The 18,050-nt window shown below is 46.2% G+C and overlaps 1 protein-coding gene across 5 annotated transcripts in view; it reads left to right on the top strand.

Annotated features, from left to right (window-relative positions):
- The window catches only part of PPARA (peroxisome proliferator activated receptor alpha), a 50,330-nt gene extending 32,649 nt beyond the window's left edge, over nucleotides 1-17,681 (top strand). For all 5 annotated transcript variants that reach the window (XM_053584880.1, XM_053584879.1, XM_053584882.1 and 2 more), the window contains 3 exons: nucleotides 98-300; nucleotides 7,384-7,831; nucleotides 10,434-17,681. In XM_053584880.1, coding sequence (XP_053440855.1) covers nucleotides 98-300; nucleotides 7,384-7,831; nucleotides 10,434-10,678 — 896 coding nt within the window. In that variant the 3' untranslated portion in view covers nucleotides 10,679-17,681. The remainder of the gene's footprint in view (nucleotides 1-97; nucleotides 301-7,383; nucleotides 7,832-10,433) is intronic.
- The last annotated feature ends 369 nt before the right edge of the window (nucleotides 17,682-18,050 follow it).

Here is an 18,050-nt window from a genome sequence, read left to right as displayed (position 1 = left end):
CGTCCGGCCCTTGCGAGTCTGTTGTAGCTCCACGTTACAGTCCCTCTGCTCATTTCTGTTTGTTTCCCATTCTTCTCTGTTTCCCCCCAAATCCCAGCGATTCGTTTTGGACGGATGCCAAGATCTGAAAAAGCAAAGCTAAAAGCAGAAATTCTTACCTGTGAACATGACGTAGACGATTCTGAAACCGCAGACCTCAAATCTCTTGCCAAGAGGATTTACGAGGCCTACCTGAAGAACTTCAACATGAACAAGGTCAAAGCCCGCGTCATCCTCGCAGGGAAGGCCAACAACAACCCAGTAGGTGTCTCTGCTGCCTTTTAGTCTTGTCTGAAGTGTTCCCTTGGCAACGTGCCGACTAGAGTCTTGAGAATAATTGAGGAAACATGTCTAGTGCAGAGAAAATAATATTGATCCCAAGGTCCAGCAAGAGACAGTGGACATGGAGACAGTTCATTCTGAGACTAAAATGGGGCCGAACAGCAATTCCTGTCTTCTTGCTTGGATCTACCTCAAAGCTTTTAGCAGGAGAGTTATTATAATGGCTACGTACTTAATACACCAAAAGGGGAAAAAAGCCACTGGTTAATAGCTTAACAAGTACTAGGGTCATTTCTTAAGTGTTATGTTCTTAAATCCCTATTTTAAGGCCGGAAAACAAAACTATTCACATCCCATTCATAATGTGCTCTGGCTCCGCAGACCGGGCCCTGCACATGGACCTTCCTGTCTCCATCTCACCCACACACCTGCCTTGTTCTTCAGAGAGAAGGCAGTGACACATCGGGGCTTAGAAAGGGTCATCTGTTTACAGAAACTTTATTGTCTTTCGGCAAGTTCCGGACCTCTTCAGAGGCAACAGAGTTTGCCCCTTGTGGGCACTTGTTCACATCCCCATAGGCTTTCTCTCTGTTATAGAATATATCTCAGAGCTACCTTCCCAAAGGGCGACAGCCCTAGGTTGGTGAACAAAGATAGTTTGCCCTGGGCGGCACCAGTGAGTAGGGTGCCAGCCCCATATACCGAGGGTGGTGGGTTCAAACCCAGCCCCGGCCAAATTGCAACAAAAAAATAGCCAGGCATTGTAGCGGGCGCCTGTAGTCCCAGCTACTCAGGAGGCTGAGGCAAGAGAATCGCCTAAGCCCAGGAGTTGGAGGTTGCTGTGAGCTATGATGTCACAGCACTCTACCGAGGGCGACAAAGTAAGACACTATCTCTACAAAAAAAAAAAAGATAGTTTGCCTTTTCCCTATGAGTGTGGTGAAACAGGTTTAATCTGTAGTAATGAACAGCTTGGAGCAATCCTTCTTGGGAATTGCTAGCTGGAATTTTTAGTCACAGGAAAATAAAGTATTTCACAAGCTACTTACTTTCATGAACAAACCAAACCACTCTTACTGAGTCTTTTAATTCTTCTGTGAATTCTCCAGTTAAACAGGCTGAGACACTTTAGACGGTTCCGGCAGGCACCCACGCCAGGCAGCCCCAGAGGTTCGTACCAGGTAGACCCTTTCCGATGACAAAGGGTCACCTTTTCACTTTGCATTTCTGTCCTGGAAATGATCAGCCCCCAAATGAGGGGAACAACAACTTTTGTTCCTCATCTTGTTATTTCTACCTTGGATTTTAAGCATTTAAAGCGAACTTAAAAGTCATCTTTGCTCTTAATGAAAGACCCCTGTTCAGTGTGAACTTGATTCCCGTAGAGTGTCCTGTGTCTCCCCACAGAGACCCCCAAGGCTCCCTTAGCCAGAGTGAGGAAGTCAGGACGGTGAGGACTCTTCACACATTTACTTGTGGGTAGGAATCCGTTTGTATTTTGGTCTTAAGAAAATAAATAACAGATTAATAGTTGAGGATTGGGGTTTACAATTCTGTTTTCGGTAGGAAGACAGGATTTGGGGCACTGCTAAGAGTCAGCTGCCTGCTCCTGCCTGTGCGTCCCCAGGCCAGGGCACTGCGGGCACTAGTTTTCACTGGTTACACTGTAGATCATATGCTCTGAGCCAGGGTCACATCTCACTATGTCCTGCACGCACAATGGTGGAGGTTCCCTCTCCTCCCCACCCCAGGCTGTTGGCCTTCTGGGGCTCTCTGCTTCCAGTATAGGGCACCCCACCACCGGCCACTGCCCGAATCTCCCCACAGAGCTCCAGTTTTGCACTGCTGTGGTTGTTGGCTGACCATGGTCTATGTGTATTCCTTCCAGAGTTTTGAAAGCAGTGCCTTCTGTTGGTAGGACAGCTGTTGGGACTGGGCATTAGCCCAGATGTGCTCGCCTTGACCATGCCCAAGTCTCCTTACATGAGGGCCAGCCTGGGTGCCCTCAGCCCTTGCCATGGCTTCAGGAAGGTGGCCAACCCCAGGGCCTCCACCTGCCTTTGTTGCTATTCAGGGGTGGGAAGAGGGACGATGAATTTGCTAGTGAACAGGCACAATTGCACAAGGTGGTAACTTGAGCTGCAGGCGTCGGGGACAGGCCGCCGCCTCCCTGTAGGGGCTGCCAGGGCGGCAGCAGGTGCCAGCCCATGGCTCCAACCAGAACTGGGCCCTCAGGTGTTTGAAGCCTTAATGTGGAAAAACGTGGACAAGTTTTAATTTTAAAGCAGTCCCTCTGGTTTGCTGGGGTTGGGTTCCATCGATCTCTGTAGTGGTCATTGCCTTGTTCTGTGACAACCACCGCATGGCCTTGCAGTCAGATGAAGCAAAGCCCCCGGCTGACCTCAAGCCAGTCAGGGCACTGGGGGACTTGGAGGGCGGACATTGCAAAGGTGACGGGGGAGGTGCCGCAGCGAGCCGTGTGGGCACCTTGCTTTGGGGAAAGGTGGGTGGAAAAAGTGTTTCTGTCTGGACACTGGGACTGGGTTGAGCCCTTGAAATTTCTGTGGGCCAGAAAGTGGTCAGGGCCCTCAGTGATGGGGCCAGAGCACCTTTGGGGAGTTTTCTGCCTCTGGATTTTACAGGGACAGAATCAGAGCTGAGAGGCAGGGGGGACAGTAGTCCCCTCTGAGCATGACTTCCAAAAAAGGTGCTTTTCACTAGCATCTTCAGAAGTTAATATGATCTATCAGGGGTTGAGAATATCATGAGAAGATTTTGAAGCAGCAATATGGAAACGGGCTGAGGAGCTTTGGTGAAGGCAGTGACTTTTGTTTCCCTACAACCGAGGGCTCGGCTCCCAACCCGCATGCATGCTCACATGTGGGCACACACCTGCTCACTGTCAGAGGCTTAGCTGTTTTTGGCTTTACAAGTTACCTCTGCCTTCTAAAAAGTCTTCAGAGTCTTGGACTATCTCTGGTTATGGAAAATCTTTACCTTCTGAAAAAACAATGGAATTTTACAGAAAATCATGAATCCATTGTAACCACCCTGGTATGCAAGTTGAGATTAACAGAGTAAAATGTCTTATTGGAAAAAAATACATGAAGCAAGGGGACTAATTTCTGACATGCAGCTGAGCACAGGGTTTTGAGATCAGTTCCAAGAGAATTCCAACGTCACCTCAACATTTCAGAATCTTTGAAATAAGGGGTTGCTCCCAAGCATCATGCTGGGGTAGAATTGTCCTGTTGGTGGGTGTTATCTTGTGCCGTGTCTTGGGGTTTTGCTTACTGTGCGTGGTTAAATATTATATCTACTATTAGTACTTAGGTTGTCTTTAGATTGAAACATGTGCTTCATATTGTATGCTGTTTCTAGAAATAAGTAGTAAAATGCAACCAAGAGCTTACTAAATAATTTTATCCAGAGAAGTTCTACCAATGATTCATATTTAACTTTTCCTAAAAGATGATGGCTGCTAACTTAGAGGAATTAGTATCATTTAACACCACAGAACACAGTGAGCTATGTCAAGGACAGCAGTGTGTAGTGAGGGGAATGTTTGGGTCTTGGCTGGAGTGATTTGGGGAGAACTAGGCAGCTTTCTGCCTCGCGCTGTTTAAAATCTTTATAGCATGCTTAATTTAATGTATTTGAAATGAACACAAATAACGTCAGATACATTCATATTCAAACTTGAGTATAAAAGGCACATTCCAAACCTGGCTTATTGTACCCTCAATGAATCCCCAACAATAAAAAAAAAAAAAAAAAAAAGGCACATTCCAAGTTAAATATAAGCTGCACAGAATTTTTGAAACAGTCTCACCAAGAATGCTTATCAATCAAGTTTGGCAAATTTTCAAGGGTGTTTTATGGACACAGAGTCTCGTTAGCTTTAATAAACATCCGTTTCTTAATGTTAACACTTGCTTTGTATTAAAATGGTTTTAAATTGTGCCTATTAAATGAGGTCTGCTTTCTAAGATCCAAGCAACAATTTCACAAAAATGAAATGAAATATTTGTTACCATGTAAGTCCTCATTTATGAGAGTACGTTCCCCATAAACTAGTCCGGGGTGGGCTTCATGGGCGTGTCAGCTGTCTTACAGCCCTTGTGTTTAGAAGGCCCCACACTTGGGGTGAATGCTCTGCTGTTGCCATCTTGAAATTCTTAATAATTATCTTTTTCTTTTTTTTGGAGACAGAGTCTCACTCTGTCACCCTGGGGTAGAGTGCCACAATGTCATCTTAGCTCACAGCAACCTCAGATTCTTGGACTCAAGTGATGCTCCTGCCTCAGTCTCTTGAGTAGCTGGGACTACAGTCCCCTATCCCACTGCACTGACACCTGGCTAGTTTTTCTATTTTTAGTAGAGATGGGGTCTTGCTCTTGCTTGGGCTGGTCTCAAACTCCTGAGCTCAGGCGATCCTCCTCCCTCAGCCTCCCAGAGTGCTAGGATTATAGGTGAGCCACTGTGCCTGGCCTTAATAATTATCTTTTAACAAGGGCCCCACATTTTTTATTTTCTCTGGCTCTGCAAATTATAGAGCCAGGCCTACACTAGTCCTGAGCAGTTGCTCCACCAGATAATAAATGATACCAAGCACTCTGTGGGAACCACTACCCGACTCTGGGAGGTCTCAACTTCACTTAACTCAGTATTTCCCCAATTTTTTTTTTTTTTTGACCACAGAACTCTTTTTATTAAAACAAACAAAAAAAAATTATTGGCTCAGCACTTGTAGCACAGTGGTTACAGCACCAGCCACATGTACTGAGACTGGCAGGTTCGAAACCAGCCCGGGCCAGCTAAACAACAATGACAACTGCAACAAAAAATAGCCGGGCATTGTGGCCGGTGCCTGTAGTCTCAGTTACTTGGGAGGCTGAGGCAAGAGAATTGCTTAAGGCCAAGAGTTTGAGGTTGCTGTGAGCTGTGACGCTATAGCAAGGGCGACATAGTGAGACTCTGACTCAAAAAAGAAAAAAAAATTATTTAACACATTTATTTCTGCTGAGTGTACTTCAGAAAAATCTAGTGATTTGAATAAAGTAAAAGTAGCATAATAGTATATTTTCTGGAGTAGGGGAAATACTGCCATCTACCCTTTAAAAATATTTATCAAGTACATCTGATAAATGTTAATTTTTTAAATCTGAACTTAAAATTTCTGTCAAGAAGAACTACCCAGGGTGGCACCTGTCGCTCAGTTGGTAAGGCGCTGGCCCCATATACTGAGGGTGGCAGGTTCAAGCCTGGTCCCGGCCGAACTGCAACAAAAAAATAGCTGGGCATTGTGGCAGGCGCCTGTAGTCACAGCTACTTGGGAGGCTGAGGCAAGAGAATCCCCTAGGCCCAAGGTTGGAGGTTGCTGTGAGCTGTGACAGTACAGCACTCTATTGAGGGTGATAAAGTGAGACTCTGTCTCTAAAAAAAAAAGAAGAAGAAGAACTACCAAACTTTTCCATAACAGTGGTAATCTGGTCTGTTTTTAAGATCTTTGGAGAGAGAACCTTTTAGTCTTCCTTAATCGGACAAGATATTTAGAAAATAGGCTTTGAATTTCATACTGAGACTGCTTTCAGTTACTCATAAATAATTTTTAAAATATCTTGGGCTGGGTCTGGTGGCTCATGCCTATAATCTCAGCATTTGGGGAGGCCATGGTGAGAAGATTGCTTGAAGCTAGTAGTTCAAGACCAGCCTGAGCAACATAGCAAGATCCGGTTCAAGAAAAAATTTTTTTAATTAGCAAGCTGTGGTGGTGGGCACCTATTGTCCCAGCTACTCAGGAGTGGAGGATTGCTTGAGCCCAGGAGTTTGAGGCTGCCCTGAGCTATGATCATGCCATTGCATTCCAGCAAGACTGGAATGACAGAGCAAGACTTTGTCTCTAAAAAATAAAATCCCCTTTTCTCTGATGCAGATTTATAATCCAGCACCATGTTGCAAGTTCTAATTCTGTGTACATATTTCAAAGACAGCCTGTCTGATTGCTAATTCTCTCTACCTGACCAGGCCACAGGTGCCCTGGAGAGGGTTCTGCACTATGATCCTGGAGATACTTGTGTGTGCCCAGAAACAAGAGACACTTCGTGCTGTGGGCACAGGAGCATCAGCAGTGGCGGGTTCTGCCCACTGGCAGACGCACCTGCCCTCTGCGTAGGTGTTCCGGAGGGCATGGAGATAATGCCTTCGCCCACTGCTCCGTTGCCCTGTGTCCACTGTAGATCACACTGTAAACCAGAGACCCCCCAGATGCTGTCATTTTCTGCTCTGCACACAGATGCAATTTCAGCCAACAGTGGTGTTTGTCCCCGTTCTCCTCAGCCCCACCAGACGCATAATTCCTTCTAAGCACGTTGGCTGGCCAGTCATCTCTTCTTCCACCACGAGCCCTTTAGAAAATGGCAGGACCCTCAGGTTCAGACGTGAATGGCCCCACAGCCTGGGGAGAGCTTCCTTGGGGCCTTGGAAGCCAGAGTGCCGGGTGAGGATGGCGAAGTCCTGCCACACCTTCTCCACTTGATCCCTGAAGAGTTTAACAGTGCTCATTTGCTGATGTCTACAATGTATTTTATACACAACTTTCTGAGTCGTGTATGTTTACATGTTCAACTGTGTTTAGTAATGATGCTTACTGCTAAAGTTTATAAATTGGTAAAATTAAGAATTATTGCAATTAAGGCTCTCAAAATAGTATTTAGGAGTTCAGTGACTATTATAAATATTAAAGGTGCTTTGCTAATACTCTTCCTGTTAGCTTTCTTGCCAAAATCAATACATCACTTTCGTAGCAATGAAATCACTACCCAATGTCAAGCAATACCTGTTTTTACCTCACTGGTCTATATTGTTAGTTTTCCATGAATGTCTCACTTTCCCCAAACATTGAAGTTGTCTGAGGAGGAGGCCTGTGTCTCGTGCACATTTTGAATTCTCCGTAGCACCAGGGTGGTGGTTTGGATACAGCAGCGATTCGTTCGTTCACTGGGAATTGAAAGCAGAGCTTGTCACAGATCACCTGACTTAGTTCAGCGTTCTTCTTTGCAGCCTTTTGTTATACATGATATGGAGACGCTTTGTATGGCTGAGAAGACGCTGGTGGCCAAGCTGGTGGCCAATGGCATCCAAAACAAGGAGGCAGAGGTGCGTATCTTCCACTGCTGTCAGTGCACATCAGTGGAGACCGTCACGGAGCTCACAGAGTTTGCCAAGGCCATCCCAGGCTTTGCGAACTTGGACTTGAACGACCAAGTGACATTGCTGAAATACGGAGTTTATGAGGCCATATTTGCGATGCTGTCTTCTGTGATGAACAAAGATGGGATGCTGGTAGCATATGGAAATGGTTTTATAACTCGGGAGTTCTTCAAAAGCCTAAGAAAGCCATTCTGTGACATCATGGAGCCTAAGTTTGACTTCGCCATGAAGTTCAATGCGCTGGAACTGGATGACAGTGACATTTCTCTTTTTGTGGCTGCTATAATTTGCTGTGGAGGTGAGTGGTTTCTTAATCCTCCGGAGTCGGGTCATGTACAGGCTCCTGTGTTGAAGAATTTGGCAGTGGTAAATTCGGTATCAGCCTGAGCTGTTCAGGCGGAGCGGACACTGCAGGGTTGGGGGACGTCTGAGTAGACATAAGTGGTAATTATGTCAATATTGTATGACGTTATAGTGTTATTATACATAAATAAATATTTCTATATTGTATAATTATACTTCATTTAGGACATACAAATATACTCCATTTCTATTATAATTATATCTAATATTACAAACAAATATGGTTATATGGAATATGTTAGATAGAATATAAGCATATTAGGCACAATTATAATTATGATATATAATACAGTAGAACCTCTGTAAGGTGACCAGCCAAGGGACTGTACATATGGAAGGGTCAACATAAGGAACTAGGCCTGCTGTACTGATATGTTACATGTAATGCGTGTCCTAATTTTTGAAAATTAGGTTGACTTGAGGAGGTGGTCAGTGCAGGGAGGTGGTCACTAGGGAGGCTCTACTGTAATATATATGGCCTATATGTTATAAGATGATATTCTTACAGTACTATTACATAATTGTATTATATAACAGACTATAATCTCTAAAGTGCTGTACAATGTTAGTGTACTTGCTGTCACTATCGGCAATAGCTGTGCCGTTTCCTAATGAAACCTATGGGTAGCTAAGTGGCAGCCACTGCAGGGTGCGATTTGCCGGGGAGACAGAACCAAGTGAGGAAGGCTGGGCCCCTCTGTGCAGGCTGGCTCTGCAGCTCAGATGTTTGGCTCAGTGCATGTGCGTTTAACCCTGTCTTGGGTCTAGGAAGGTCATCCTTCGACTATAAACTCAGCTGACTTTACCCAGCCGTGGTGAAGACTGAGGGGGTCACTGCCCACCGCCCAGGCTGCCCAAAGCCATACTGTCCCCCATGATTTGCCCACTGCGGAATTGAGGCTGGCTGCATCCATCTGGCCTCGGGCCTACCTGGCAGGTCCCTGTTACTGCTGGGCTGGGCACTAGTCAGAAGGACAGAGTCCTTACACTCTGGAATAAAGTATAAAAGGGCAAAGCAGTTACACATGACTTGTCCTTTTGTATGATCAAAATTTAGCACTCTGGGTAAAAAGCAATTGCAGAACTATTTATATGTAGCATAATCACAGTTTTTTAAAAGAAATTATAATCCTTAAAAAAAAGAAATTATAATCTTGTATCGCTTCTATAAAAAAATTGTCTGGGGAGCTGTATGTTATATCTGTTATGGTAGAGTTAAAATTACCTTTTATCCTGTAGTCCCAGCTACTTGGGAGGCAGAGGCAGGAGACTCGCTTGAGCCTAGGAGTTGGAGGTTGCTGTGAGCTGTGATGCCACAGCACCCTACCCAGGGCAACAGTTTGAGGCTGTCTAAAAAAGAAAAAAAAATTATCTTTTAAAAAAATTCTCTGTTTAAAAACTTAATAATTATGGGCGGCACCTGTGGCTCAGTTGGTGGGGCACTGGCCCCATACACCGAGGGTGGCGGGTTCAAGCCCAGCCCCGGCCAAACTGCAACAAAAAATAGCCGGGCGTTGTGGCGGGCACCTATAGTCCCAGCTGCTCGGGAGGCTGAGGCAAGAGAATCGCTTAAGCGCAGGAGTTGGAGGTTGCTGTGAGCTGTGTGATGCCACGGCACTCTACCGAGGGCCATAAAGTGAGACTCTGTCTCTACAAAAAAAAAAAAAAACTTAATAATTATGGCTTGGCACACGTAGCACAGTAGTTGTGGCACCAGCCACATGTACCGATGGTGGTGGGTTTGAACCCAGCCCGGGGCCAGCTAAAAAACTTAATAATTATATTTATTTTGCAACAATGAAGATAAGCACCCCACCATTAACAGCACTTGAGGGGCCCCAGTAATAGACAGGTCTTTAAAGGGAGCGCCACCTGTGCAGTACGGCCTGCGGCAGTGTGCTCTGGACCGAGAGTCGGGGTCAGAGCCTGAGACTGTCCCAGATAGGCTGGTGCCAGCTGCCCCAGGGAAGTCACCTGCCCCATCCATCCCCATCTCAGGGGTGCTCTGCATCTTTTCCAGCCAGTCGGCTCCCTGCCCCAGCTCCCCAGGCGCTTCTCGCCTGGCTCTCTTTAGAGCTGGACGGTGCCTTTGACAGAGCTGCAGGCCACACGCACTGAGTCCACCATGTTCACAGTCCTTAAACCTGGTGGAAAAACGGAAGCCGGATGTGCAGTTTTGACTCAGGGATAAGAAATTCACTTCCCGTATTATGCAAAATTGTTGCCATCACTCTCAGGATGTACCGTTACTCCCCACGTCTTGGGTTTCGTCCCTGACAGGCTGTAACTGGAAAAACCACACAGCCAGGTGGAGTCCGGGCACTGCCGTGGCCTGATAGTATGAATAATTGAGAATGATTGTTGGTCCGTCCTGTCCTTATTTTGCTTAGGGACTTTGGAAAAAATCTGTTTCCATCTTCTAGTCTAAAAGCAGCTTGGCTTTTCTGTATGAAATAGGAATGTTTGGTTCCTCGAGCTGATGATCAGTGGTCAGGTGATTGTCACACTCAAACGTCTCTCTCTTCTTTTGAGAATAGATCGCCCCGGCCTCCTAAACGTAGGACACATTGAAAAAATGCAGGAGGGTATTGTGCATGTGCTCAAACTTCACTTGCAGAACAACCATCCAGACGATATCTTTCTCTTCCCAAAACTCCTTCAAAAAATGGCAGACCTCCGGCAGCTGGTCACGGAGCACGCACAGCTGGTGCAGGTCATCAAGACGGAGTCTGACGCCGCCTTGCACCCCCTGCTGCAGGAGATCTACAGGGACATGTACTGACGCTGGAACTCAGCAGCGGTGGCTGCTTCTCAAGGACCTTTCGAGTTGACAGCACTACAAAGGAGAAATGGGAGCAGTGTGATTTTGCACAGACATCCACCACATTAGCCTTAGAGGTTGGAAAGCCTGAGCCCTAGGTAACGGGAACGTTATTCCACATCTGTCTTTGTTTTAACCAGGCCTCCTCAGAGCGTGCATAGTACTCAAATGCTGGTGACAAGTGGCTAATATCAGGACTTGGAAAATTAAGGGGGAATGATGTTCAATGATCTGATCATTTTAGCTCACCTGATATTAATCAGTGCACATTTCTTTACATTGCATTAGACACTGACCATTTAATTAACTGGTAACCTCGAAATAAGCGCCTGTCTTCCCTTCCTACTACTCTTTTGACTTTGTGCTCCTTTATAATTTTGAAAACTAATCAGCACTTTTTTTTTAACAACAATTATAATTTTGTAAATCTAGATGCATCCAAAGGTTAGGTATTTTAAAAGCAGCAAAATATTTATTTGGAAGACTTCACTTCTGTTTCCTGAATCTGGAGAAGGACAACGTGCTGCTTTGGAATCATAGGATTGAGATTTTTTAAAGAACTATTTGATAAGCTATCAAGATGCAGCTGTGGTTTTGTTTTCAGTTCACTGTTTCCGTGGTCGTAACTAATATGTGGAAAAGCCTATTTCCAGGTTTGTGCAGAAAAGCCCAGAAAACAATGTCTCCAGCCTCCCCGGCCCGTTTTAAGCTAGCGTCTGCCGTGAGCGGGAGGAAGGCCAGCTGTGAGTGTGTGGGCTCCCTCCTTGTCCTCTGTTGCTGTGAAATCAGAACCAGCTCACTCACGCCGTCTGTGGGCATGATTGTCTTTTTAGGGACAAATTATTTGTAAATGTTCTTCTGGGCCCCATTTGGCAGCTCCTATGTCTTTTCCTATGTTGCTTTTTACAATGTGACGCTTTATTTTTTTAACTCTTGGTGGTGGCACATGCTTTCTGGAGTTGACTGGGGCTGGGAGGGGCTGCCCCCAGACAGGGAGAGAGGGGCACGGTATCCTTCGAATGGCAGTTTCACTCAGTCTCGGATTTTACAGCAGTTACTTTTGTTTTTTTTTTTTTTTACAAAGATTTAGATCATTAAGTCTCTTCCCCCCACACTCTGTGTGTAAGGTCATTTTTCAAACATCTAAAATAGTTGTTATAGCCTTGAAGATCAGCTTCTCAACCTCAGTTCAGCTGGGAAAGCCAAGTCAATATGGCATTTTGTCTAGAACGCAGGACCTGGAAGTACTTTGTCCTCCTGTCTACCTAGAGGATTAACTGTGCCTCCTGCCAGAACTGGGTTGGAACTGCCAGTGCCGGCTGTGACCTCCATGGGTGCCACCGCACACCTTCTGTGTCCTCAAGGCCCCTCCCCTGTCTCTAGAAAATCTGGTGCTTCTGAGACTGTTATGTAAAGAATGATCAGGATTGACAGGGATCAAGTTCCCGAGATCCACATTATGAAAATATGACAGCAGAAGGGACAAAACTGTGAGACTTTAACTAGAAAAAAAGTGGAAGTCAGGATTAGGACAGCCTTTCTTAAAAATCTTTTAGTGGTATTTTAGTGGTAAAAAATCATTTAGTGGTATTTTGGTTTTGTTGAAGATCTAATCAGAGGGTCTGTTGGCCAGCAGCATCGGCCAATCTGCCCCAGGGTCCTAGGAGTCAGAAGCAAATCCCAGTGTTTCTGCATCACACCAGCCAGCGGTGAGCCTCGCTCTGAGGAAGCCAGCCACTAGCCACGTTCACAGCCATTCACTGTTCTTGCCTAGAGTGAGAACTCCTTGTTCAGTGGGACTCCTTTCAGGCTCACAGGCTGGAGTCCAAGGTCGTGTGCATGTTGCCTCCGCACCATGCAGCTCTTGCTTTGGAGTGCTCTGGACTGGTGCTATTCCTACAGGCCTGACCTAGGAGAATAGGCTTCAAAGTTTTCAGAGAAGCCATTTATTCTGCTTAATTTTTTATAAAACCTATTTAATATTGTTCCCTATCTGAAGCCTTCAGCAGTAACAGTCAGGCCTGTACTCTGTGTGAGCTCTCCAGGATGCTGGGCAGTGTTAGTGAGGGTGCAGGTCTCTCCAGACTCCTGGTGGTGGCCCAGTGAAGCCAGAAGGGAGCCTACAAGTGACCTCAGCTTGAAAGTCACCCAACGGTGTTCACTGGTATTAGCAGCTCCCTGCTAATAGCACATGCTCCCATTTCTTTAAGTAACAAAGTCACTAATGGCTACTCAATGCCAGAATATTTTGGGTCACCCGAAGATTTCTCAGGGTATCAATAGTCAAACGTAGGCTGCAGCATTTGCAATAGGAACTGTTGAAGAGTGTATTCACTGCACTTACTTCTAGGTTTCACTAGGCTTCAGAAAGAGTACGACAGATACGTCCTAAGGGATTCGGGGAGTTTCAGACCCGTGTGGGGTCTACTTCCTCTAACAGTGAACAGAGGAGATCGATTTAACCCACTCTTCATTGTTTAAACCTGGTTCTTCATGTTCTCAACTTTTAAAAGCAGAAAGTGCCAAACTCCTCAGAGACCATGGAATTATAGCCTGGTCTCACACGCTGACCAGAATGAAGGAACACCTGGGGCTCATCTGAGACGGGCCTCCATGTGCCGGACAGATGCAGGGCTGGGGGTCAGGCGCAGGCTGCTCCCAAATCCGTTGGGAGCATAGCACCAAGCCCCTCCCATTCTGCATCCTGGGCATTTCCATCCTTGTGCCCCCCATGCTGGATTCTGCCCTGACCACTCTTTGGGGGGAAGAAAACCCTTCAGGCATGAGGCTGCTTGGATGACATGCAGAATTGTCAAAACAGGACGCTTCCAGCTACAGCAGCAAGAGCAGCCTTGGAGGTGGTGTGGATACTGAGAGCACCAGCTAGTGACCATTCCTCCTCCCCACCTTGCTCACCAGTTTCCCCTTGACCTTCTTTCAGCTCTGATGGACACAGAGTTTCTGCCAGGACACATGTAATGAATGTGCAGAGGGGTAGAAAGAAACCCAGCCCTCGGAGCACTCAGAAGCTTGCAGGAGCTTTCCCTTAGGTTTTTTTGGGGAGCATAGAGGTAACTTTGCACTTGTTCTAACACATTTCTTGCACTGGCCATTTAAGACCCTAAGGGATACAGACTGCCTTGAACATTGTCTGCAAGTTACAGGGACAGCACAGCACCCCAGAGCTGAGCAGAAGTTGACATGATGCTAAGTAAACTATTACTTTAGCAGCCACCTCCACTAAGTGCTATGTACTTAGCACTACCTCAACAGGAGCCACGGAAGGCACCCTTAACATCAAGGTGCACCCGTGCTAGGCCCTTGTTGTCTATATAGCCAGGCCATTTGTGACCAGGGCTCCTTAAGCGTGTGCACACCTGTGGCTGCCTGAGCACAGAGAAAGGAAAGCTTGTACTTTCTAAGGAATTTTGGTTTTGAAAGGGAGCCTTAAAGATACACATGCACAAGTTGCTGCCACAACTTGATACACTGAGACCGGGCGTGACCCGGGTTTAGGATGGCCCAGTCTGCAGTAGCCACCCCATGCCCCAGCCGGAGCTCCCCTCTTACCTTGCCTGCTAGCTGGTGGAGGAGTCCCTGCAGCCCGGTGTTTGATCCCAGGCATTTTCTGCCTCCAGCTCCCACCGTGTGTCAAACCATCGTGGCACCCGGCACATTTGATACTTACCAGCCAGATGCATGACAGAGGGAGATTTGTATCCTGACCCAGTAGTCACAGCTGTCTTTGCAATGTCTCACTGAACTCCGGTTTCAACCCAGCGGGCCCAGCACTCCTTGCTGAGACTGAGGCCACCTCCCCACCACCTCCTCAACCCAGGAGGCCTCTCAAAATGCAGATTCGACCAGAAAAAAATGGGCCAGGTGCCTGCAGCCTGTGCTGTGGTTCCTGACAGCTTGCAAAGCAGGTTCCTTTGTCTTCTGCACTCTTCAGCCCCTTGAGGGGGTCAGAAGGGGAATCAGCCCCCATTTTAAAATGAAAACACCAGCCTCAGGATGTACAGCCATGTCCTTGGGCCCGGGGCACTGTGCACTTTCTCCCCTCCTGTGGCCTCTGCTCTTCCATGGCATTTACAGCTGGCAAGGGAGAGGCGAGATGGCGCGACCGAGAGGCTGCAGCCGTCCATCCACCGCCACCCCCTTCTGAGGATGGCCAGCTGGTCCTCTGCAGTCAGCACTGCCTGCCTGATGCAGCATCCTGAGCCATACGACTGTGAGTTCAGAAGAGGGGTGTAGGTTGAGGCGAGTTAAGGAAACTGCCCTGTCCATAGAAGTCACAGACCAGGATGGACACCCCCGCCGAGTGCTTACTAATTACTAACAAGGACCACAGAGGATGTTCCAGTGAAGTATTCGTACTTCTCATTTTAAAGTGCTCCGGCTTTTCTTAATGTGATCCAAACTGATTGTTCAGCTACATGGGAATTCCTTTCCAACCAGATCTTTGCATGGGGCCGTCAGTGAGGGGACTGTGGACTGTTCTGGCTGTGATGGTGGAGCTGTCCTTCCCTCCCATCTTCAGATGTCACAGTCTGGAAGTGAAACACCCACGAGCCCCTGCCACTCTTCTGGGAGGAGCAAATGGGGATTGTGACGAATGCTGCTGGACCTGCCTCAGCTGTCCAGGTGTCCTCAACTAAAGGACACCTTACCATGGGACTCGCTGATGCCATTAAATCGAGCAGTCCTCCTGTAAGGGTCTTTCTACCTAGATCTAAAAATAGGCACTGGATGTTGAGCTCTAGGTTTTTCCTGGGATTTATGTTTTTTAGGTGCCATTTTGATAGAATTCAGAAAAATGTCATCAACCCAATAGGTTAGTTAGGGTAAGAACAAAGGCATGAAGTTTGATCTGACTTAATTTGGGAGATCCATTATCCTTCTCTGGAAACCACAATACATATTAAAATGTGAAATCGGAAGTTTTGCTTAAAAGAAAAAAGATGAGACGTTTCATGCTTTAGTTTTAAGTAATGACATAATACCTCCCATGCTATTTTTGTGGAATGCAGAAGCTTCTTAAAGTTATTTCGGTGTCGTGGGCTACAGGTTTATCACAAAAGCCATGTGTACAGCCCCTTATTAGGACAGAGAGCAAGAGGGTGGTGCCCGGACACCCAAGGACGTGACCGCCTATCTGGAACAGGGCAGCCAACTGACCATTTGCTTCTCAGAATTTCAGTTTCAGACATGAGTAATAAAATCAGTTACTTCCCTCCCCAACCCCTTTGTGGGCAGGGCTGCTGAACTCGCAGCCACATGCTCGAGTCCTCTGCCAAGGAGACCAGACCAGACTGTCCACGTGCAGTGTTGGATCTTAACCCAAGCAGCATCAAGTACTTTAGTGGCCCATGGTTATCAGACCCATTATTTGCAAATAATTGTTTTAAAGTAAGAAATAGTGATGCTTGTATCACAGAAAATTAAAGATTTTTTTTTTTTAATTTAAAAAGTTGCTAGCTTGGGTCAAATGCCTGGATTTCTAGGGACAGTGGTGAGCCCAGGGCAGGGGGCGTGTGGCCACCCGGAGGGGACGCCTGGGCACCTTTCCAGGCCCTGGGCCTCTGCTCTGCCTCCAGTTAGAGGCAGTCAGGCTTCAAGCCCTTTTGGAAAAGTCATTTTTTTTAAAGGCACAATCAGTTCCTTGTTCAGGCCTAAAAAGAAATGTACCTCATAAAAGAAATACCGCTTAGTCCCATTTTTGGTAAGATTTCAGTGTTTGTGTTGAGTGTCACTATTTTTTCTACACTGTGTGGCGAAAGGAACTATATTCATAGCTGTATTTTAAATATTGTGATTTGTTTTTTACAAATATCCTACTACAAATATTTTACTAACTTATAATCATTCATCAAATAACAGACATTTGAATTCTGAAATCAGTGTTAATTGATATGTATCCTTCAAAGTCTGGCTCTTAAACCTACTGGAAACACAAAGAAAGCTGACATAAAATGAATACAACTTTCATGCACCTGTACACACACACACACATTCTCCTGAGCCAGGCAGAATTTACTTTCCACGTGTAAATCTGTCCCCTTCACCATCCTTCATATGCAGGAAGTGTAAGTGACTCTCCCTCTGCACTCACCTCACCTATTTAGTTAGAGGCCACTGATTTCATATTGATAGTGTTTTGCTAAAGACCTGTAACTACTCTTGTTTAGTAAATAGCTGTCTGCTCTTCAGGGAATTGTTACCTATGAGTTATTACCAAAGAACTTTGGCAATTCGAAATAATCCTGATTGAAATCGTTTATACATGCTGGGTCTTGCCATCCTCCAGAAGGTCCAGCCTGAAGTATAAAGTGGAACCCACAGCTCCATGAGTTCCTCAGACCATCTCAGTATCTTATAAAACACCCTCTGCGGTCCACGATGCCATTACGCTAACACCCCGGGGAGAGGGCTGACAGGCACTCGAGAAGGGCCAGACCCCAAAGCAGGGATGGCGTTTGGTTCCTTGTGGAACCAAGGTGTTCATCGTTCCTGCCCTCCGTTACCTCACGCTCCCAGGACGTTTAGGGGCATTAGAGCCTTTGCTCTTTATACCAGGTGGGAGCAGCTGCAGTCAGAACTGTTAAGCAAGCTCTGGCACCCTCTCCAGCTTCATTCTTTCCGGGATGTGGGCGAGGGTATCAGGGGCCTCAGGAATTATAGGTGTGCAGAGTAAGGCAAATGGAATTTTTCTAGCCACATTAACTGATTGTTTCCAGGCAATTAGAAAATGACTATAAAATAACCTCATTTTTGTAAAATCTTGTGTCTTCTTCATTTTCCTATTAGGAGATTGAACTGACCATATGCATTGATTTATATCCTGAATTTATGGGAACTTACATGTTTGGAATGTCCTACTGTAAGACTGATGAATGTAAAGAATTAATTTCAGGGTACAGTTTTGCCTTAATGGGTTAAAAAAATAAACTATTTTTAAAAATTTTTTGGTGTGTTTTGGGTGATGCTGTGAAATGGTTTGAACAAACCACACCCCCAGCTGTAGGGTCTGCAACAGCGCCGAGCACCCCTCACCTGAGGCTGTCTTCGCCTGTACAGGCCCTTTTGTCCTTCAGTGTATCTACAGAAGGATCAGGGACAATGTGGCCCCACAGTATGGCATCCTTTCATATGAAGTAACATGCAAAAGGAAGCTTTTAAAAGCCTGGGCATCTTAAATAAACGAGAACACACACCAGTCAGTAAGAGCTCTACTGTTGTTTTATCACAGGACAGCTGGCCTTGCAGGAGTAAGACAGAGCAGCTCCCACCTCTAAGAACTCTGAGCAGACATTTCCAAGTTCACACAAATTGC

Source organism: Nycticebus coucang, chromosome 3 (genome assembly GCF_027406575.1).
Source record: "Nycticebus coucang isolate mNycCou1 chromosome 3, mNycCou1.pri, whole genome shotgun sequence".
NCBI classification, from domain to species: Eukaryota; Metazoa; Chordata; class Mammalia; order Primates; family Lorisidae; genus Nycticebus; species Nycticebus coucang.
This window is presented reverse-complemented; position numbering and strand designations above follow the sequence as displayed.